This window comes from Protopterus annectens, chromosome 1.part0 (genome assembly GCF_019279795.1).
Source record: "Protopterus annectens isolate FY-2018-M chromosome 1.part0, PAN1.0, whole genome shotgun sequence".
Lineage (NCBI taxonomy): Eukaryota > Metazoa > Chordata > Ceratodontiformes > Protopteridae > Protopterus > Protopterus annectens.
Window position 1 is genome coordinate 1437414560 of NC_056725.1, and position 22512 is coordinate 1437437071.

Here is a 22512-nt window from a genome sequence, read left to right on the forward strand (position 1 = left end):
AAACAGATATAAGGCAGGCATGATTACTGGCTTCCGAACATGTCAAGGGATGATTTGTTACAAGCAAAATATACTTTTAAAATCTGTGAGGTAATTAATAAACATTGGCATCTCCTAAAAACAGATACAATGTTTGGATGATTACTGTCATTTTGGTTTCCGAAGGGGAAAAATATAGGAGAATACCTTTCATGGTATAAAAAAGAGAATTTGCACAAGGCTGACAAAAGAATTAAAACATAGGAGTACAGGTTGTGGTAATTGTGTTTACTGTAAAACTGTATCTAAAACTAAATATTTTACATCAATTATCACACCCAAAGTGTTCACCATTACACATTTGATTACATATAGCTGTGTCCAATGTGGGGCTTTCTATGCTGGTCAAACTTCAAGACCTTGCAAACAAAAAATAGCAGTTCATTTAAGTGATGAAACCTGTAAGTGCTCTAGAAGTGCCTTATCAACTTAAATACACTGCTGCACATATCATATTTGTAGGTATTGATGTTGTTGTAGGTGATGGGTTATCCATTTTATATAAACATAAGATATTGGATCAAAAAGAATGAATATGGATTATCAACTTGGTTGCTATGTATAAACCTGGACTCAATGAATACTGGTACATTATGTGTACTTATGACTTTATTATGCTAAGAATATAATGTTTAACTGTTCCTTTTGCCTTGAAGGAGTTCGAATTAAAAATAGTATATAGGTTTTCGATATGGAAATTAACATATATTTATTTAATATTTATTTTTTAATTGATAAGGGCGGTGCCTATGGATGTTGATGTTGAAGAATAATATTAACAAGTTATTTTTTTTATGTAATGAAAAGAAAACATATATTTTAGTGATGACACTAATGATTATTTAAAATGTGCCTTTGTAGACACATATTGTATTGATATGAATTTAGTACATATTTACCTTTATGTGTTTACAATTGATGCTGTTGGTTTAAATAAAGGTTATTTAATCTCAAGAGCTGTACTTGCCTGTTTTGCACTGATGACACCAGTGGGCAAAACCGGTCAGCTTTAGCCATTTATGTTGGCCAGACTGCTTTTCATGAATGAAAATGTTTTGGGAATGTAAATAAATCACTATTCAGTGTTTTTTGTGTACAGTGTGCTGGTTTCTAGTTGTGATATGGATTATTCATTTATTCCATGCACCATGAGTTGGTTCATGCAGTGCATGCGCCAAGTGATTGTTTTATATATATATATATATATATATGTATATACATATATATATAATTTATAAAATATATGTATAAAAAATATATATATATATATATATATATATATATATATATATATATATATATATATATATATATATATATATATATATATATATATATATATGTATATACACATATATGGTCTGTGACACCCATGCCCTGGCCCAGTAATCAAGAAACCTCAAACCTCACCACTAACACCAGTGAGGGACGTGCACACTGGGAGAATGACAAGTACACACACAGTAAAGTACAATTTCCCTTAAGAGCACACAAAGAACACAGTCAGTCTGGGGCTGGTTTCTCCCTTTCTCTCCAGATCCCCAATAAGACTCCCCACTGGCACAGCTATAGAGTGGAGTCCTTAGGCAGGGTTCCAAGCCAAGTCCTCCCAGCACTCTCTCTGTCCAACCAGTGCTTTGTGTCCCTGCCCAAGTAGCTGAAACACACACACACACACACATACACACACACGCACACACACACACACACACACACACACACACACACACACACACACACACACACACACACACACACACACACACACACACACACACACACACACACACACACTGTGAGATTTGATTTATACACAAACTCACACGTAGGGAAGGCTGGAACAGGTTTACTAGCTATGCCCCCTTCTGTCAAGACCATAAGGTAGTTAGCACTGCCACCAGAACCACTACTTATCAGCTACTATACGACCCTGCCTAAAGGGTGACCAGTTCCACTGTGTAATGTTACTGTTATCCAAATGGCAAGTGTGACCAAACCTTTAAGGCTACTCTAGAGTGGCCTAAACAGTGTTACCAAATACATGCAAGTACTTTAAGAGCTTAAATATCTCCATACAAAATGAGCCTCAATTAAAAGGTTTAAATATATTTAATAGCAAATAATAAAAACACAAGACAATACTCTTTAACCCAACACAGTGACAATAGAGTTCAGAAACACAGGGAATACTTTAAAATAACATAGTAGGACAGTCTCACATAAATATAGAAAACCTCTACACTAACCTTGCTATATTTCTATCTAGCTCTAAAAAGTGCTATGTTCTAAATAACTTACTTACAGAGCAAGGCAAGTGCTGGTGAGTTGTTAACAGGTCCAGAACAAGAAACAAAATACACTCTTCCTCTCTGAGATAGTTCTTAAATTGATAATACACATTACTGCTGAATCATCTCAGATTACATCATTCTTATCACATCTGTCTAAGTTAAGCTAGCGGGAACTTAAATTTTTAACATGTCTCTGTTAAAAATACTTCTCTCTCAAAAGCTGACAATTCTCTCTTAGAAACTTGTCTGAACTGGAAGTCATAAAACAATTACCTTGGAAACCTGTAATTACCTCTGTTTCCAGACAATAGAAAGACCCCTAGCCTAGCCATCCTGTTTCTTAGCGTGAGATAGACTGACTTTATATCACATCGTAAAACTCTTTACTTATCAACTTATTTTCTTAGAGTTTTGAAAGCTAACTCTGTATATCCCAATTTTTACTATGAAATATACATTTACATAGGCATATAGTCCATATATACATTTCTGCTCTTTTCCAGCAGAGTGCACTGTGGTTACAGTCTTGAAGTTCAGTACAGAACATATAGTTTAATCATAACATATAGTTCTCTTACATTTGTAAAACAAGCCTACAAATCCTATTGATATTTACAAATGACATAGGATTATTTACAAAATTCTATCCAGCTGGGCTGGCAGTGTTACAATGTCTATATGGGTATACTTCAAAACATCAAAGTACACAAATGTTGAATGGCTAACAATCAGTCCTGAAAGATTGTAAGCCAAAACAATGACAAAAAAAACAGACATTTTTGCAGGGAGCAAGTCACCCCCCCTGCTAATTAAATATACCAACTCTAAGATCACTCTACAGTGGGGCAGGGCAAATTGCCCAGTCCCCACTGTGCACAGCCTTGCAACGACTTAACACCAGAAGAAGTGATCAAATGAAATTATGAATGTTCGATCATATGGGCTACATATATAAATATTACACTTTTTAGCTAATGCATTACTGTAGTAAACTATAAGTCATTTATACTTATTAATTCTAGCTTTACTTTTTCCATACATTAATACGCAAACTATGTTGAAGCATTGAAGACACCTTCATTCTGTTACTTGATTTGTCTGTTTATTTTAACTTTATATATGACTTATTTTATGTCAGTTCCTCCATATATGGAAAAATGCTCACAGCTGATTAACTGGCATTACTAAACTCTAATAAACTTTTGTAGTTTGCAAAGTATCAGTCAAGCATACCTCTCAGCCTTTTAGCACAAGAATTCTGGGCAAAGCTAAACATAATGGGGACAAAAACCCTAAAATAGGGGCAAATTGTTTTATTTTATCTTATAAACTTAGAACATTGATAGAAAAACTGGGTTTGTATGAGCATACATTTTCTGATGGGTATGAAGCCTGAAACTCAAATGTCTGTCATTATTTAGCGGCTTAAATCATCAATGATCTGCTAGAGAACCACACATTTTATGAGGAGCAGATGTAAAATATGAGGCAAAAGTTTGGAGAGTTGAGAGGTATGCAGTCGTGTCTTCTTTATTTACAGTTCTTTTAGCTTTAAAATATGGCAAAAGTTGATTAAATTTAAGTAGTAAACTCTGACAACATCCATAGTAACAATTCCACATTTTATGAAATACTTCTTGGATTCTTACATAAAGTAATACAGTTTCCGTATTCTGTTTAATGATTATGCTTTTCTATTTGTATTTTAGCAATTATGTAATTTCACATTCTCAGTACCGAAGACACTGTAGATGACTATATGACTCCAGCATTTTCATTCATGTATTTACATATTTAGGGTTAAATTCATAGACCGAGCATCAGAAGCTATCATTAGATAAGCAAAGGTCATATTTAGTTTTGAAAATTTCTGACGCTCTGCCAACAAGATTTTATTTATTTTTTTATTTTATTTATTTTACATTTGTTGGTCAGGATAGTCCGACTGGATATATGTCCATTTTCAGCAGAGGCCCGGGGAGAAAAGCTCCACATTAAGACAATTTACAAAACAGAAATCATGACCATATACAACACAGTTAATGTCAGGCATAGGTAAAACATTTCAAATACAGGAACATTTATATAGTACTGTTACAGTAACATACCCAAAATGGCTAGAGAATATAATGAAGACTAAATAAGTTAAACATTTTGAGTAAAAGGTTAATAAAAATATACACTCAAACTGTTTAAAACAAAAACCAAAACAAAACTGGAAAGCAGAACCAAGATGGATAAAAACGGCATGGACTGTTTTATTCAAGGTAAGTGCTTTCAGCTAAGCAAATGCCCAGCCTTCATCAGACAAATGTCACTCCACACAGCTCTATTTTTATATATAAAAGTAGTTCACATTCATTAATCGTTAATAAACCAATCACTGTCATGAATCAATTTAAAACGGTTACACCTATAATCATATTAAAAAACTTCCTTTCTTAATCTTTTTAGTCAGTGTAAAACAAAAGTTTACTCAAGAAGCACCTATTCATACAAAAAAACAAATATAAAGTGTATATAATACAACAAAGTTACAAGCTACATAAAAAAACACTCAATAGCATAAAAACTGCTTAAGGATAGTAAAATAATTAAATATATTATTCAAAGAGAAGCTGTCTCACATTAAAGTTGCTATAAAATGCTATACAAATTGCCAAATAGGATTTACCTAAGAAGAGCTTTAAGTTTAAGCACACACTTTATGGATGCAAAATCATTTAACCCTGGGGGGAGATGAGCACATGTTCTAATTTGCCAAAATAACTCTTGCTCTTCCAGATACAACTGCCAGGGTCCTCCTCTTATATCATTTCTAACCTGGTACAACACACAAAATGCAAAACAATGATCAGGGAAATCTAGAATGTGCCTAGTAAGTGCATTTGTGAGGTCTTTCCTACCTATGGCATACAGGTGTTCATAAATTCTTTTCTTTATTTTTCTCTCTGTTTTGCCTATATAGAAGGAAGGACCTTTCTCACATAAAGCTACATATATTACTCCCTGTGTATCACAGTTGTAATTACCCTTGATAAAATATTTTTTCCTGTTAATATACACTTTCTTATCATTGTGAATAAATTTACACTGTGGGCACATACCACATTTTTGCATACCCTTTATTTTATCTTTTGGTTTATCTACGACCATTTCAACAAGGTTTTTAAGGTTAATACCCCTTCGATATGTGTATTTTGGAAATGTACCCAAAACCTTAACTAGAGCTCTATCTTCTAGTATGATGCTTCAATTCTTAGCCACTACTTCCCTTATAAATCTAAAGTCCACACTGTATGTGAACAAAAAGTTAATTCTAGGGTGAACAGGGGAATCCGTATTCATGATGTCATTATTAGTTCTACCCATCAAACCTCCACCCAACAAAGGCATAAAATGCCCAGTGGTCCTTTTGCCCTGAACTTCCTACAATGTCCCCACAATAAGACTGTCAGGATATCCTCTACTCAGAAACATTCTACTGATATTGTCACATTCCTCAATGAAATCAGTATCATCTGAGATCATTTTGGCAGCCCTGACAAATTGCCCCTTCACTACACTCCTTTTTTGATGGAAGGGGTGACAACTAGAAAAATGGAGGCAACTATTTGAATGGGTTGGCTTTCTGTAAATTAAAGACTTAAATTTATTATTAGTTTTGTCCTTACAGATTTTAACATCCAAAAAGTTCATTTCATCAACTCCTATGGAATACGTAAATTCTAGAAAGTCAGTCATTCCAGAAATATTGTCAATAAACTCAGGGATAAGATTTTGCGGGCCCTTCCAGATAAAACACATGTCATCTTGGTATCTAGTATACCAAGTGACATGTTGTTGGTACAGTTCACTATTGAACAGCCAGTTATGTTCCCAAAACGCCATAACGCTATTAGCAAAACTACACCCACAGGGTGACCCCATGGCAATTCCTACATTTTGGAGAAAAAAATGGTCTTTAAAAACCAGAAAGTTGTTTGATAACACTATGTCTAGTAGAGTTTCCACTAGGTACATCTGTATATTGGTGGCTTTTTTAGATAACATGAAATTTCTTGTCCAGTCAATACCTAATTGATGAGGTATAACTGTACAAAGATCTTTAACATCTACCACCAGAAAGATCACATCCGAATGGTATTCAATTTTATTAAAATTCTCCAAAAAATCCCAGGAATCCTTACAGATCTGAGGTTCCCCCTGGATGTATGGTTTAAGGATACCATCAATATGCTTGGCACAAGCATAAGTAATAGAACCCCGTCCGTCCACTATGGGCCTTAAAGGGGGATCAATTAGATTTTTGTGAATTTTGGGTGTGCCAAAAATGGTAGGAACCTTTGGTGCTGGCATGGACAAATAGTGAAAGGTGTTACAATCAATACTACCCTCTAGAAAGAGATCATCCAACACTCCCCTGATTTTCTTATAGGCTACATGCACTTCATTAAGACTAGATCTCAAATATGTATCAGATTGTAAATGCATGAACATTTTGTTTTCATACACATATTCGTCCATGAAAACCAGACCCCCACCCTTATCTGGTTTCATGACTCTAACATTACATTCATTAAGAAGTGAGATGAAATCTAATTCATATTTGGATATGTTACTTCTTATTCTCAAATCCTGTATGTTGTTATTAAGTCTAGCCCTAAAATCAATGTCACATAGTTTTTCAAAAATATTCAACCCAGAATGCAGAGGTGGGTTAAATACACTTGACACTCTAAAAGAATTAAGAAATGCAGGTGTATTTCCCAAAGACACAGCCAAATTCAGCTTACGGACATACAGTTTAAGATCTATAAGTGTTTTTACAAGATCACTCCTTTTGTCTGGAATGAACGACAAACCTTTTGAAAAAAAGTCAATCAGGGGTTGCTCAACAGTTAGAACAGTGTAATTATATATCTTAAAGTCACTACGTTGGGTTGTAAGGATCTCAGGTCCTATCTCTAAAGGATATGTCATCTCCTCCGTTGGTTTCCTTTTCTCTTTCTCTGTGGTTGACTCCTCTTGTTCAATCTGGTATTGTTGTCCTGGATGTTCCTGTCCCTGGGAAAACCCTGCTCATTATCAATATGAGCAAATTCCTGATTTTGGTTTTGACCATGTGCATTATTTGATTTATTTTGGCCCTTAATACGTTCACTTCTGCGCACAGGCGTTTGTTCTTGGTTAACATTATTAGTATCTGAAGTAGTAGAATTTTTAGACATTTCACCTCCCATAGGTGAATTCTGTACTACCAAAGGGGGAGGGGGGTAAGCTTTATTGTATGCATAATCTGACAAGTCTCTGTCCATTTTACATTTTTGTTAAGAACCAGTTTAGAAATAGAAGCTTCAATACTTGAGAAAATTCTCAGATAGTCATATTTATATCTCAAAAAATCATTGTCTTGCATCAAGCTAGACTCCAAAACTTCAAGTTCCTCTTTGAGACTAATAATCTCAGTTCGATAAAAATTAATTAAAGACAGCAAAAATTCAAAACCCTGTTTATCAAAGATGGTTAAAAGTTCTTGATGGAAAACAGAATTGCATAGCAAACCTGCAGGATAATGCCACTGGCGTAGGCCCTTAGGCACAACTTTCTTCGTGATACATTCCTGCAAATAAGCAACTTCTAGTTGCATTTTTTTACAACGAAACAGTTTATGGTCAAAAGTATTCAATCTGTCAAAAAAGTTACTCACCGACCGCTCACTGTTTGTGGCTGTCCCCTCTGAATCATTAGATACTTGAAAAAAATCTTTTTTACCCAAGAAGTTAGCCATTGTAGGTAGAGCAGCAACATTATTAACTCCATTAACGTTAATAAAAATATAGATATGTTTAGAGGGTAACATTATTTATAAAGTTTATAAAGTTTATAAAAGTTTATAATTTTTTTTCATTCAAAGTATAGGTTTGCTTTTTCATTGAAGCTACATGATTAACAATTAATTTAAAATCTCTGCTAAGCCTAATGCTTTCATCTGGATTAAATATTTTTATCAGAATAGCAAACCATTTTGAATAGTTCGCAGGATTCATTATTTTTCTTTCAAGTTCTTTTAATTTTCTCTTTCACCTTAGCCTGTGTTGTATAACAGAATCAGCTATGACATGACATTGTAATGACTGGTTTATTTTACAGAGCAGCTTTAGCATCCATTCAAGAGGAAACATTATAATTTTGTCAAATTGGGATGTTAAACTGTTAGGAATTATGCTAACACATCTTGATTGACCTTGGCTAAGGAACTCAGATGCAATTAGATATGATATGCTTCTGTATGAGGGACTTCATAATTTCTGTGGTGAGTGTTACTTTCCATACCATACCTTCCCATAGATTTGAAAGAGAAAGTAGTGTGAGGAGTCTGAGGGCATGGGAATCCGATGGTGAGACTGAGAAGTTTGAAAATGATACCATATGAAATTATCTTACAGAGTTTTGCAGAGAGTTGTGCATTAACTACATCCTATGTCTTATGTAGGGTTGCCAAAATGGTTGAATATGAGGATGGCCATTGGAGAAGTTGAGATTTTTTTTTATGAATTCAATTGACATTGTTTGCAAAATTCTGTTTTGAGGTAACTGAGGTCTGTTATAGTTTCACTAATATGTACTTACGGTGTTGCAGAAAACACTTCCAAGAGCCATATTGATTGCAGTTCCAATGGTCACTTTCCTGTACGTGATGGTCAATGTCAGCTACTTTGCTGTGATGACAACAAACGAATTTTTGATATCAGGTGCTGCTGCTGTTACCTGGGGGTAAGTTTATATTCTTCAAAGATAACTCAGTTGTTTTAAAATGCATGTGACTTTCTGCATTTTACTAGCTGCAGTGTAATAATATGATGCTGCAACATTTAAGGAAATCTGCCATAATTAAGTGTAGCAATCATGACATTGAACTCCAATGGTAGCTTTATTACTTATAATTTATGCATATCTGTTAGAACAATTAGCTCTTTCCTGCTGGGTAATACATTCCATAATAATATCAGAAGACATTTGTTGTATTTGAATGGAGAGATGATAAATCAGCAAGCAAAGGAGAGTGGTATTGTTAGAATTGAATTCATCCTCAAGTCTTGGTGAGTACCTTCATGAGGTGGACCCTGTTTTTACAAAATCTCACAAAACGACACTGTTATATAGATTGTATTTTATATAGCATACATCATGGGCAGAAGTAGGTTAAAAAATAAAAAAGCTGGGTGCACAAGACCCGGGATAAAAAACACCCAATCCTGGTAGGTGCACTGATGCTAGGACTGGGGAAAATGACAGTGCAGAATCCTCAAGACATAGAAACATTCCTACAAGGGGGCTGGGCCAGGCTCAAGGGGAGGATAGCCCAGCTGTTGTAGAAGGAAGTAGTAGTCCACAAAAATCACAAAAACTGATAGGCCAAAGAAGAGCCATAAAGATGACAGAGTGGACTATTGAGGACAAGAAAGAATTACTTATTGTTACTATTATGCAAGAAGCTCAGAATTTTCAGACAGAAGATATGCAAAAAGATTAAGTGAGAAATTAGATGAAAGAAAAATAATTGCACAAGAAAAACTGTCAGAAGCTTCAAGTAAGAATTTGTGATGATTAATATAACAGATTTATGAAAAACATTTTATAGGCTAAGAAACATTGAGCAGTTTGTAAAAAGAAGCAACTGAGGAAGTGCAAAAATATAAAGAACCAAATCTAGAGATTTTTGAAAAGTATAAAAAAATATGGATATGGGAATGAAAGAGATCTGATATGGTGCAATATTTATGCAAAGGGGAAAGCCAAATTAATCAATATTAAAAAGCAATGCAAAGACAGATACAGATAAAGGCAGCCAGATATGGAAAATTTCACAATACAAAAAAATAAGATCACAAAGAGGGAACATAGAACAGAAGATCAGTAAAATATAAGTTAAAAAATAGAAGCTAAAGTTATGGAATATCTGCACTGTGAAGGATTTAGTGTAAAAAGTCTAACACAGGCTATATCATAGCATGATTGAACAACAAGTCCCCCAAGTGAGAAGAAACAGGAGGAGCAGGAGTCATCTGAAAAAGAAATATAGACATGGGAAAGAAAAGGAGATTTAATACGGTGCAATATTTATGGAAGTGAAAAAGCAAAGCTAATCAGTACAAAACAGCAGCACCAAATATATTTGAAAAGAAATCCAGGCAAAGGTATCCAGATATGGAAGTTTTTACAATACCAAAAAAAAAAAAACAAACAAAGAGGAAAAGTAGAAAAGAGGATTAGTAATGGATAAGTTAAAGAAATAGAATCTGATGCTATGGATTACCTGCCAAGTTAAAGATTTAGTGTAGACAATCTAACTCTGATAATATAACAGCAGGATAGAGCAATGGATCCCCAAATTAAAGAAAAAACAGTGGAGCAGGAAACATGTGATCAGCTGCCATATGAAGACACGCTGGAGCTTTCCAAAGGAAACCAGTGCAAAGTGTAAAAGTTCAGTTGGAGTTGCACAGCAAGGGAAGGAACAGAAACTGTGGCAACTCTGAACACAGTCAGTGTCATGGAGTGATAGGCCAATGAGTTCCCATATGAAAGAGCAATGGATGACACAAGATGAAACTGAAGAGAATGTGGCACAGGAAGATGCTCTGGAATTTTCTGTAGAATGCCCACAGGAAATGAAGAACAAAGAATGTGCTTTCAGTTTAGAAGAAAATGATCTAAGACAAGAGATGCTTGATTTAATAGAGATGGACAAACATATTAAGATCAATGAAATAAATAGACTACAGAAAGTCAGCAAAACCCAAAATGTTAGAAGTCTGATACAACAAATGAACACAGTACTTAGGACTGTTCATAGAGATTCATGCAATATAACAGAAGTAACTAGGATATATTACTATGCAGCTAAATTTATAACAGATAAAGTCTTACCACAAAACATAGGGAAGTAATTGAAAGGAAGGGGAAAAATCAAATGCCACCATGGAACAGAGAAAACTATAAAGCAATTAAGACAAAAAGTTGTATTGTTAGAAGAATACAGAAGAGGAAACAGATCAAGAAAAATACTCAGAAAGATAGACGTGATTAAAGCAATGTACAGTATCAGAACAGATCAGGATCTATAGCGCACTATTGCAAATAATAAACTAGAAATATCAGCACAGGCAGAAAAACGTAGAAGATATGCAGATACATATAAAGGAAAAGTACAAAATAAGCAATTTATTGATGACCCAAAAAAGTTCTACAGAGAATTGGGAAACAAGACAAAAGGACTTGAAACATCTCTAAAAAAAGAACAAATAGTACATTTTGGAGAAATATCTATGAAGAACCTGTTGAATATAACAAAGGTGCTGAATGACTAGAAGAAGTAAAAGAAAGAATAAGAAGTTTAAAGGTACAAGGATATGAAATCAGATGAAGTAATGGCCACAGAGATTGAAACAAAGTTAGAAAAGCCTTTAATTGGAAAACCCCAGGCCCAGATGCAGTACCTAACTTCTGGTTAAAAGTATTAACATCTTTGCATGAAGATTTAGCTATGAGTAAGAACTATTTAAATGCACACCCAGAACAGATACCAACCTAGTTAACAACAGGAAAAGCAATACTCGATGTGATGATGTGAGGTATTGCCAGCTATGCCAGGAGAAGTAGGGCAGTGGATGTGTAACATATACCAGCATAGCTAGCACGAGTTTTGTAAAGAATTTTATGTCAGTTGTATATCAAACTGATTTGTACAGGTGCTTGTTTTGAAAATGTATTTGTAAAGCTGCTTGAGTTAAAAATGCACCAACAGTGGGTCCTGCTGGACAGAAAAGAAAGACACCTGTATGTCAGACTGTATTGTAACTGTAGAAATATTGTAAAAGAAGATACTGGAAGAGAACAAGTTAATCAAAGTCCAGCTAACTTTGAAAAATATTCTGAAATTAAATTACCTGGTTTAGGCCATAAAGATTGTATCTTATAGTTCTGATTGCAGCCAGAGGCAAAATGTCTGTGAAAACCAGGACTAGAAATCCTACTGTATTGTTCTTAGGGGCGAACTAATTACTACCCTGGAAAAGTGGAAGTTTTGAAATGGTTTTATAGCTTCCAGATGTGATAACACATCTTAGCAAAACTCTATCTGTGTGTATGTTAACACATATGTACTAAATTCTGGTTCATTTTCTAGTAAAGGGGGGTAGTGTGGGAACCAAAGTCAGATGACCAGGTGTATGCAATGTCATTTTGTAATCCAGCACTGAAAGGACATTTTAATACGAGATGAGGCAGAAGTCTCAGAGCAGTCTGTTTTTGAAACCTGACAAAGAAGGAAGACCACTCATCCACTTCATTTTGCATTGCTTTAGTAAGAAACCAGGGAATAGTTATTCTTTAGCTTTAGTAAGAAACCAGGGAATAGTAATTCTTTAGATCAGTCAGGAAAATATAGTGAGATAAGTTAAGTATTTTTTTTCTGTACCTGTGTGCTTACTGTAAATAGATATTTAGTATTTTTGTGTTATTTTTAATTTATTATTAAATATATTTAAACTTTTCATTGTGGCTGATCTTTTAGAGAATATTTAACCTTTGAGAGCACTTATATTTATTTGTTGACAATGTGGCCACTCCTGAAAGCCTTGATGCATTGGTCAAACATTACAATTTGTATTAGTATTAATTTTACTTAGTGTAATTGGGTACCCTTTTAAGAGCCTTAGAGTAGTTGGCTGGTGGCAGTATAACTACCTTATAGTCTGGGCAAAGGTAGCAGAGATAGTAAATTTATATGTGTGTGTGTGTGTGTGTGTGTGTGTGTGTGTGTGTGTGTGTGTGTGTGTGTGTGTGTGTGTGTGTGTGTGTGTGTGTGTGTGCATGTCTGTGTGTGTGCGTGTGTGTGTCTGTGAAAATCAAATCTCGGAGATTGTGTCTGTCAGCTACTTGGAACAGGGATACAGAGTACTGGTTTCACAGAGAGGGTGGTGGAGGACATGGCTTGGAAAACTTGGCTGAGGACTCAACTCTACAGCTATGCCAGTGGGGAGTCTTACTGCGGGCCTGGAGAGACAGAGACAAACCCAGCCCTCGGACTGAGTGTGTTTCCAGTGTGCTCTTAAGGGAAATTGTGCTTGGTGCAGTCAGCTGCATCTGAAATTACTGTGTGCATCTATTTTTGTTCCAAGTAAACATCCCTCTCCATTGTTAGTGGTGAGGATTAAGGCCCCTTGATTACTGGCCCAGAGGAGGAATATCATACTTCTACTTAAAAGAGAACCCGCAAGCTACCCAAAAAACTATAGACCAGTAATTTGCCTGCCTTCTGATGACATATAAACTATACACTGGAACTGATGCTGACAGAGTTTATAGTCATTTAGAAGAAAACCCAATCATGGCAATAGAACAAAAAAGTAACAAAAGAAAGTCATATGGAACAAAGGATCATTTGTTGTTAAACAAAATCATAATGGAGAACTGTAAAAATGAGAAGAATCTAAATATGGCATGGATAGACAACAAAAAAAGTATTTGATAGTATTCCACATTCGTGGATAAAAGAGTGCTTAAAAATGCTCCAACCACAAACTAATCACCATGGAAATCCACATCTCACCCACACCCCGTGCAAAGGTAACCACCATGAAAATCCTCTCCAAAGCTGACTTTGAGCTCCTAAAAACAGAGGTGGCTGACTTCATGGCACCCATGTCAATGGAAAAAACATGCATGACTGCCGAATCATACACCAATGCACTGTACAAGCGTATATAAATGAATGGAACTAGCCATACCCAACAGAACCAAGACATTCTCCTCTAAAAAAATTAAGCCAATCTGGTGAACCCCAGCCATTAATAAACTCTACAATAGAAGCAAGAAACTGTTGCAGAAAAAGGTGAAGTCCCAAGACTGGAAAAACTCCCTTATTAGTCTCAACAAAAAGTTGAGATCCCTCATCAAAACCTCTAAAGCTAGCTATGAAGGCAGAATGGTGGAAGACACTAAAAACAACCACAAAGCCTTCTATAGTTATATCAAGAATCTCCATGGCAATACCCAGGTTTGGTCTGAGTTACTGCACAATGGTACCTCCTATACTTAGCCAACAGATATTGCCAACATACTGGCCGATAGATTCAGTGCCAACTTTACCTCTCTCTCCTCCCTTAAAGGGCCAGTCACAATACCAGAGGAATGCCAGTCACCCAGCATTACTGCAGCACAGGTTAAAGCTGCATTGTCCAAGGCCAAGAATACAGCTTCCATGGGACTCGACAATATCCCAGGATGTGTTCTACATGAACTTCAAAGTGAGCTGGCACTACATCTGTGTGCCCTGTTCAGTTATAGCCTCACCCCAGGCTTTGTCCCTACTGAATTGCACACTGCTACAATCATCCCTCTCCATAAAGGGGGAGCAACTACAGACCCTGGGAATTATTGCCCCATTAGCCTGACGAGTGTGATATGTAAGACTATGGAGTGCATCATCATGGACCTAATTAACAAGGATATATTGAATCTCTAAACTGTAGATCCCACTCAATTTGATTTCGTGAAAGGCAGATCATGCCTGCTCAACCTGGTTGACTTCTTTGAGTCAATCACCAGAGCGTGGATGAGGGCATGGCAGTTCATACAGCCTACCTTGATCTGGCCAAGGCCTTTGATACCATTTCCCACTCAGGAATTATTGATAAACTCACCAAACTAGGCATCAACACCTATATCACTAGGTGGGTTGCAAATTGGCTCACAGATAGAACCCACAGTGTGAAAGTAGCGGACTCCAAGTCAGACTGCTGACCAGTCACGAGTGGAGTCCCACAGGGATTGGTCCTGGGTCCTCTCCTGTTTGGCATCTACTTCTCAGAAATCCAGGCCAACATGGAGGGACTCTGGCTGACCAAGTTCACAGACGACTGCAAGCTAGGTGCCTTTATTAACTCCCCAAGTGATGTAGACATCCTACAGAAAGGCCTCACTGAGACCAATGATTGGTGTCGAAACCATGGCCTTAAGCTTAATGCCAAAAAATGCATCATCATCCCCTTTGGGAAAAACTAATTTCCTACTAATTACCACATTGATGGGAGCCCACTGAACACAGAAGGCATTATAAGACATCAGGGGACACAGGTTGGCAGCAACCTCTCCTTCAATCACCACATTGCCACTGTGGTCAGAAAGTCCTTCTATGTGGCACATCTCATTACCAAGGGTTTTGCATCGAGGAAGAAAGAGGTCATCATCTCTCTCTATTCTTCCCTCATTAGGCCAGTCATCGAGTATAATGTCGCATTTGGCATGTACCTCACTAGACACATGCAATAGCTGGAAAGGTCACAAAAGTACCTCACGAAGAGGATCCTAGGCCTTAAACACATGTCCTACATGGACAGACTCAAAAACTCCAGCTATTCTCTGTCTCATATTGTCTACTAAGAGATGACTTCTGCTTGACTTACAAAGCCATGTCTGACCCAGCTCTGTTAGAAATGCTACATCTAAAGAAATCCAAAGCCCTCCGCACCACATGCTCCAGAGACCACAACCTCATTACCACAATCAACAGAACATGCTGGAGGGACAGGTTCATAAACCAGAGACTGTCCATGCTCTGGAATAGACTTCCCATACATGTCAAGCAGAGCACCGCACTGGACCTCTTCAAGAGAAATCTTGATGAATGGATGGGAAATAGAAAGTTCACCCCAGGGATCACTGCAGTGGCTCTACTTGATAGAGGCACTAGGAACTAACGTCGGGTGGCATGATGCCAGGGAACTTCTATGGGCCAGGCTTGTAAAGGCTCCAGGGCCATTAGCCTAGTACACACCTATGAACCTATGAAGATACACCCCACACTGATCAATTATATTACAGCGACCGTGAAACAGTGGCAAACCACTTTGCAGTTAAGCCATGATAAGGAAAAATTATTATTCCAGGGATAAAAATTCAAAGGGGGATTTTCCAGGGTGACTCTTCTTGACCACTGCTGTTTTGTCTTGCCCTTAACGCATTAAGCTGTCTACTTAACAGAATAGATCATGGCTACAATTTGACTCCCAGAAAACAACAAAGTGTAAAGACTTCTCATCTTCTTTTTGTGGATAATTTAAAACTGCATAGTTCATCAGATGAGGAACCGAGAGCACAACTGCAAGTGGTAAAAACTTTTTTAGATGATATAAGACTGCCGTTTGGTCTTGATAAATGTGCAAAAACAAGCTTTAAAGTAGGAAAGCTGAAGCACTAAGAAAGCATCAGCCTGGGACAGGAATGTGATATAAAAGAACTTGAGCAAGAGGGAGTGTATGCATATTTGGGAACTGATGAAGGATCAACAATAAAATATGAACAAATGTGAATAAAACATAGTAAGAAATATTTCTGAAGACTAGAATTAATACTGAAAACAGCAATGACATCTAGGAAAAAAATCCAAGCTATAAACCAATTTGTTCTTCTTGTCCTAACTTACAGTTTTGGAGTGACTGACAGGCACCAACAGGTGTGTATGCCAAGACTATATGTTTCCTGTTCTGAAGGAGGTATGGGCCTCCTCAAAATTGATTACATGCATGGATCTACAATTGTATGACTGCATACGTCTGCTGACCTCTCAAGACTCAAACATAGTGAAAGTTTTAAAACATGAAGAGAAAAAGTCTAAGATGACTTCCCTGATTAGTTTAGCAGAAGCAATTTGGTGTCAAGTGGTAATGGAAATCAAACTAGAAGTAGAAAAACATTAGGGAGCTACTTCTTCTTCTTCTTTCAGCTTTTCCCAGTTACTGGTCGCCACAGCGGATCACCTTGTCCGCTCATGATTGGCAGTGGAGTTTTATGGTGTCGAGTTGCCAGTCCAGTACCCAACCTTCCACAGAAGGCACACACATGCATGCACTCATGCCTAGGGCCAATTTTAGTGTCTAATCCACCTACAGCATGTCTTTGGGATGTGGGAGGAAACCAGAGCACCCGGAAGAAACCCACACGACCACAGGGAGGACATGCAGACTCCGGACAGAAGGCACCCCAGCCGAGGATTGAACCAGAGAACCTCTTGCTGTGAATGTGTCAAAAACAAAAGAAAGAATATAAGGTGAAGGATTGGATGAGAAGGCAAGAAATGTGAAAAGTGCATAAATGTAGTTGCAAGTATAGAAAACTCTTGGAAAAAATGTTGATCGGGATCATATGCAGGAGTGGTTAAGGAGAGGTGAATTTAAACCAAAACATTAAAGGTTAATATTGGTGGCCCAAGATAGTGGGCTATATACATGTTGCTCTACAAAGTCCATTGAACATGTGGGAGAAACAGACAAATGTAGGTTTTGTAAAACAAAATTGGAAACAGTTGCACATCTTGTTGCTGGTTGTGACATACTAATGGCAGAAGGACTGTAAACTGAAAGGCATAATTATGTGACAAGACTGTAACACTGGGAATTGTCAAAGCATTATGTTTCTGTTAAAAACATGAACCACAAAGCATTATAGAAAATTATAAAGTTTACATCACATGGGATCACCCATTACTAACAGTTCAAAAAATAGATGTGAGAAAACCAAATATAATAGTCCAGGAAAAGAAGACAAAAGTAGCATTGATAGGTGAAATTGCAACACCCAGTGACTACAGTGTCTTACATACAGGGAGCCACAAAGTCATAAAATACCAGGATTTGCAGGCAGAAATGAGGGCACCATGGAAGGATACCCAGACAGTTCCAATAGTAGTAGGATTAATGGGTCTTTTAACAAATAATTTACATTGGTATTTAGATATGTTGCCAATACATATAACTCCATACAAATTGCAGGAGGAGTTATTACTGGGCACATTTTGGGTGCTGCGAAGAGCACTTCTGACTAACATCAAAGACTGAAACAATAATAATTTCCTGAACTTTACTCATACTTTGACTTAGGAATAGAGCCTGATCCAGTCATGGTATTAGAAACGCAAAAGACTCGGAGAAATTAAAAAAAATAATAACAAGTTATATTAGGTTGTTTATAAAATTGAACTTGCTGCATATTTTTGGCCATGAATTTAAAGTAGATTTACATTTTAAATGGTAAATACTGAACTAAAAGATATATGTGTCATATAATTGTTGTACTACATAATAAGACAATGCAATGTATTTAATCCTTGTTACAGAGAAATGAGGACTAAGGCACAGTGATTAGATGAGGTGGCAAAGATGTGCAGCTCAATGCAACCTCTACATAAGCTTCAACGTAACATGTTTTGCTTTGAAGGTTTTTTCTTTTTTGCTTCATTCCCCTTCTGACCATTAAGTCTCATCTCTGACCCCTCTGTTTACCCACTTATTTGCTGGGAGTGAAGGCTGAACACATTGTGAGAAGTACCTCCACTCACATGATGAACTTGGGCCTTATTAATGATTTAGCATTTTCTTGTGTTTGCCCAGTGATGCCTCTAGGGTTAGGTGTACAACAGAGACTTGTGGGATTGTTACTTGCTTCCATGACTATAAGCCTGCTGGCACAATTCTTCCTCAAGATAAACTCTTCCATTGGTACACTGATCTCAACTAAGGAGCTGAAATGAAGCCTGCATTCCTGGGCAAGTTTCTCTCCCTCTCCCCCAAAAGGAGTGGGAAAGTTCAACCCCCTGAAGTCTTCTTCCTCTTTATTCCGCTCTCTTGTACTGAGACTGCTATTGCTCCTGAACTCTCTGTGTGGTAATCATCTCTGCATCATAGAGTCAAGCCTCGATGCCATGCAGCTGACAAACATGCCTTTGCTTAAAGCAGTTTCTTACTGATGATAGTCGAGACATATATGCTCACTAATGCTGTTAACCATCTGTTTTGTAAGTCTTCTCGCACCTGCAGCAGCTGTAGCAAAAGCCACCTGTTATTTTATTGCTTCAGTTATTGCTTCTTTTAGAAACTTAGAAAAAAATCATATTTATTGTGTGCTATTTTGCATGCCTGCAGAGGCAAGTTGTCATTGTTACCTCAGGATGCCTTCAGTAGGGATCTTCTACATTCTTAATTCAATTCTTTTTTTTTGTCAAATGTGGGTACAGTTCAGGGCTTAGCTGTGCCATCTGATTTTTTTCACTGTGTAATTAATCAGTAACAAACAATGGCAAGCAAAGCCAGTACCATCAGTGAAATTATATTTATTATTTTAATGTGATCCCCATTGGAAGACTAAATTCAAGTACAGTCAGGTGTATTTTTATCTCAGAAACTGTCTCCACATATTTATTTTGTCACTGGTAGTCCTAAACTTAAAAAAATCTCTTCTCCCCTTTCTGCTATACCTGTGGACAATCAGACCATACTCCATAGATCTCGAGCTTTTCCACCTAAGATAGACAACTCCAGGGATGATTATCAGAAAACCATGAGACTTTGCTCCCCCATGCATTCCTCACCATCCCTAATCATGCTGCACCTCTGTTTATGGTCATCTTTGTTCCAATAGCCAAAGGGTTTAGCTTCACCAACTCCCCAGAGTGGTGCTACCCATATTTTTTAGAGTGGATTCAAATTATCTCTCAACCAGTGAATTACAAGGTGACCAACAAATATGAAAACATTTGAATGAGTATTAAAGCAGAGGTAGTTTTTTTCTTTATTTCTTTCAGTCTCTTGGCAGATTGAAATAAAGGGATCTTTTACAATGCCAGACCCAATGTCATGTGTACTTTTGTACGTGGTTGCAGTCTCCAACTGTACTGAGAATGATGCTGTGTGAGCACATACCCTTAATCAATACCCTGTTTTCGGCCACCTTAGTATTTGATAGGTATCTAGGGCTTATACAATGAAATGCGCTACTCTTCCCCCTCTAGGATGGACAAACTGCCATCAACTGGTCAGTCTCATTCTGCCTGACTGTGCTCCTTTTAACACCCTGGCTAGTACATGAAACCAAGTCATCAGGGTCACAGTCAAGACTTTACCCTTCTGTGTCACAGAGCCGGTGCAATAGTCCTCACATTTGTAATAACTAGAATACTATCTCACCTACCCACTCACTGGATTGCTTCTCCAACCCAAACCTTACAAATGACACAGGGATTTGCTCAATCCATACCTAGTGCAAAGCAATCCCAAATGTGGCACTGGGATGGCCAGTTGCCAATGTCAAGATTATTGCAAACCACAAATTTTATTAATAATGAACAAAAGCTATTTATATGTCTATCACACTTTCCACAGTCAATCAGATCCCTTTTCAAATGCATTTAGGCAGAGTCATTACTAAATATCAATCATTACCACAATAACAACAGGGGTACCTTACACTACAGTGCTAAGTGTGATATGAAGAAAAATCCTATCAGTGTTTTACTTTGATTTGTTTTCATTGTAGAACCACCTACCTCTCCATGCAGATGTTTTATTATAAGCTGCAAAGGTGCTTTTTTTCACATCGAGTACATACCACACATTTATTAGATAGGAGGTCTTCCTATAATCAGTGGGACAGCCCCATGTCTGACTGGTGGTGCCAGAGAACTTTATATGTAACCATCAACCATATATGAGAATGTGCTGGAACATTAAATACTACCATCAGGGAGTAGTGCAGACATCATTGGAATTGCTGTATGTCAGAATGGAGCATTAGATACTACCACTGAGGAGTAATACTGGCATCACTGGTACTGCAACATATCAGAATGGTGCAGGAACATTAGATACTACCATCAGTGAACAGGGTAGATCTCCAATAATTACTCCCCATCTTTTTATTACAACCATTAACAGATGGGACAATTCTGCCAGACTGCTCCATGCTATCATTGGGGAGAAACACTGCTATCATACTGATTGTTAGGATTCCTTGATGATATAACTTCTGTATGGTTGACTGGTACCTAAACACTTTATAGTACCATTGGTGAGCAGTTTGCATGTCAGACAGATTCTCTGCCCCTTCAGCACATATATCAGTCTAGGTTAGACTGGCACTAAACACTGCATACTCCCATCAAGGAATAGAACAGCTACCACGTTGAAGCTGCTCCCTTCTTTGACATTGCTTTTGCTTGCAATATTAGCACATTCCTACTTACTACAATCTTGGATGAGTTAATCTAACTGTGAGGATAATGCACTGCTAATCATTTTCATTAATATAGCTGCCCCCCCCCCCACACACACACACAGAAAAGTACAAAAGTACACAAACTTTTGAATGCTGAGTATTTTGTCCATGTGTATCCCTTCGGAAATGTTTCAACAACCACAATATTTAATGATCTAATATTTTATAAACTGATATTTGAGAAACAAGCAACTGATACCCACCCAGTAGTCATGCCTTTTTTATTTACTGCAATCCAAGTGCAGTATAAATATAAATAACTGAATATAAACACAGCAAATCTTGGCATGCCCAAGATTTATGTAACCCGTGACACTGTTTCTGTTTGCCAGATCTGAATATCTAGTGAGCACAAATATGCAGTATGAGCTACAGACATATTATTTAATGTTATCACTGACTCCAGTAAAACAGCCACAACAGGAGTGGAATGTAAGAACCAGATGCACAGAAATTTAAGAATTATGGGGCTTCCAGAATCTTGAGGTGCATAAGTATAGACTACACAGTCCAGATGTTTGCAGTACACCTTTCCAAGGTGACACAAACCAGAAAACAGAAGTAAACAGAATGTACATGCTACTAGAACTGCACCAAGATCTACATTTCCTACATTATAATAGTAATAAGCATAATAGCCTAATATAAAGATGCAGTTTTAAATTTCTCTGAAGAGAAGAAAGTGTTTTTATTGTAGCTGGAACCAATATTTTTATTTTTTCCAACCTTCCCAAGGTGTCCAAATCCTGTCATGCCTTTGCTCATCTGTGAAGGACGCCGTGGATAAGAAAGAATGACCTCCAGATGCTTTTTTCCAGAAAAACACAGAGCTATTTAAAAATACTATGTTTGCTTCTAACTTTCCTGAAGTAGACTCAAAAGTTAAATTTCTCAGTCACAGTTCCAGCATTTACTTTTTGCATCATAGCATATGAAGGCTTTAGTGCCACAGATGCATTTTCTCCTCATGATTGCAAGCATGTGTGATTACTCTTTAAATTAAATCCTTTGCAAAATTTTTTTTTGAACGATTATATCACAGATACTTTCAGTGTTCTTTAGCTTTCAT

General features: G+C 37.0%; 1 protein-coding gene across 1 annotated transcript in view; it reads left to right on the forward strand.

Moving 5' to 3' along the window:
* Positions 1 to 22512, forward strand: part of LOC122802505 (b(0,+)-type amino acid transporter 1-like) — a 485360-nt gene that overhangs the window by 147904 nt on the left and 314944 nt on the right. The window contains exon 2 of the mRNA XM_044072192.1: positions 8974 to 9107. Within this exon, the coding sequence (XP_043928127.1) occupies positions 8974 to 9107 (134 nt within the window). The remainder of the gene's footprint in view (positions 1 to 8973; positions 9108 to 22512) is intronic.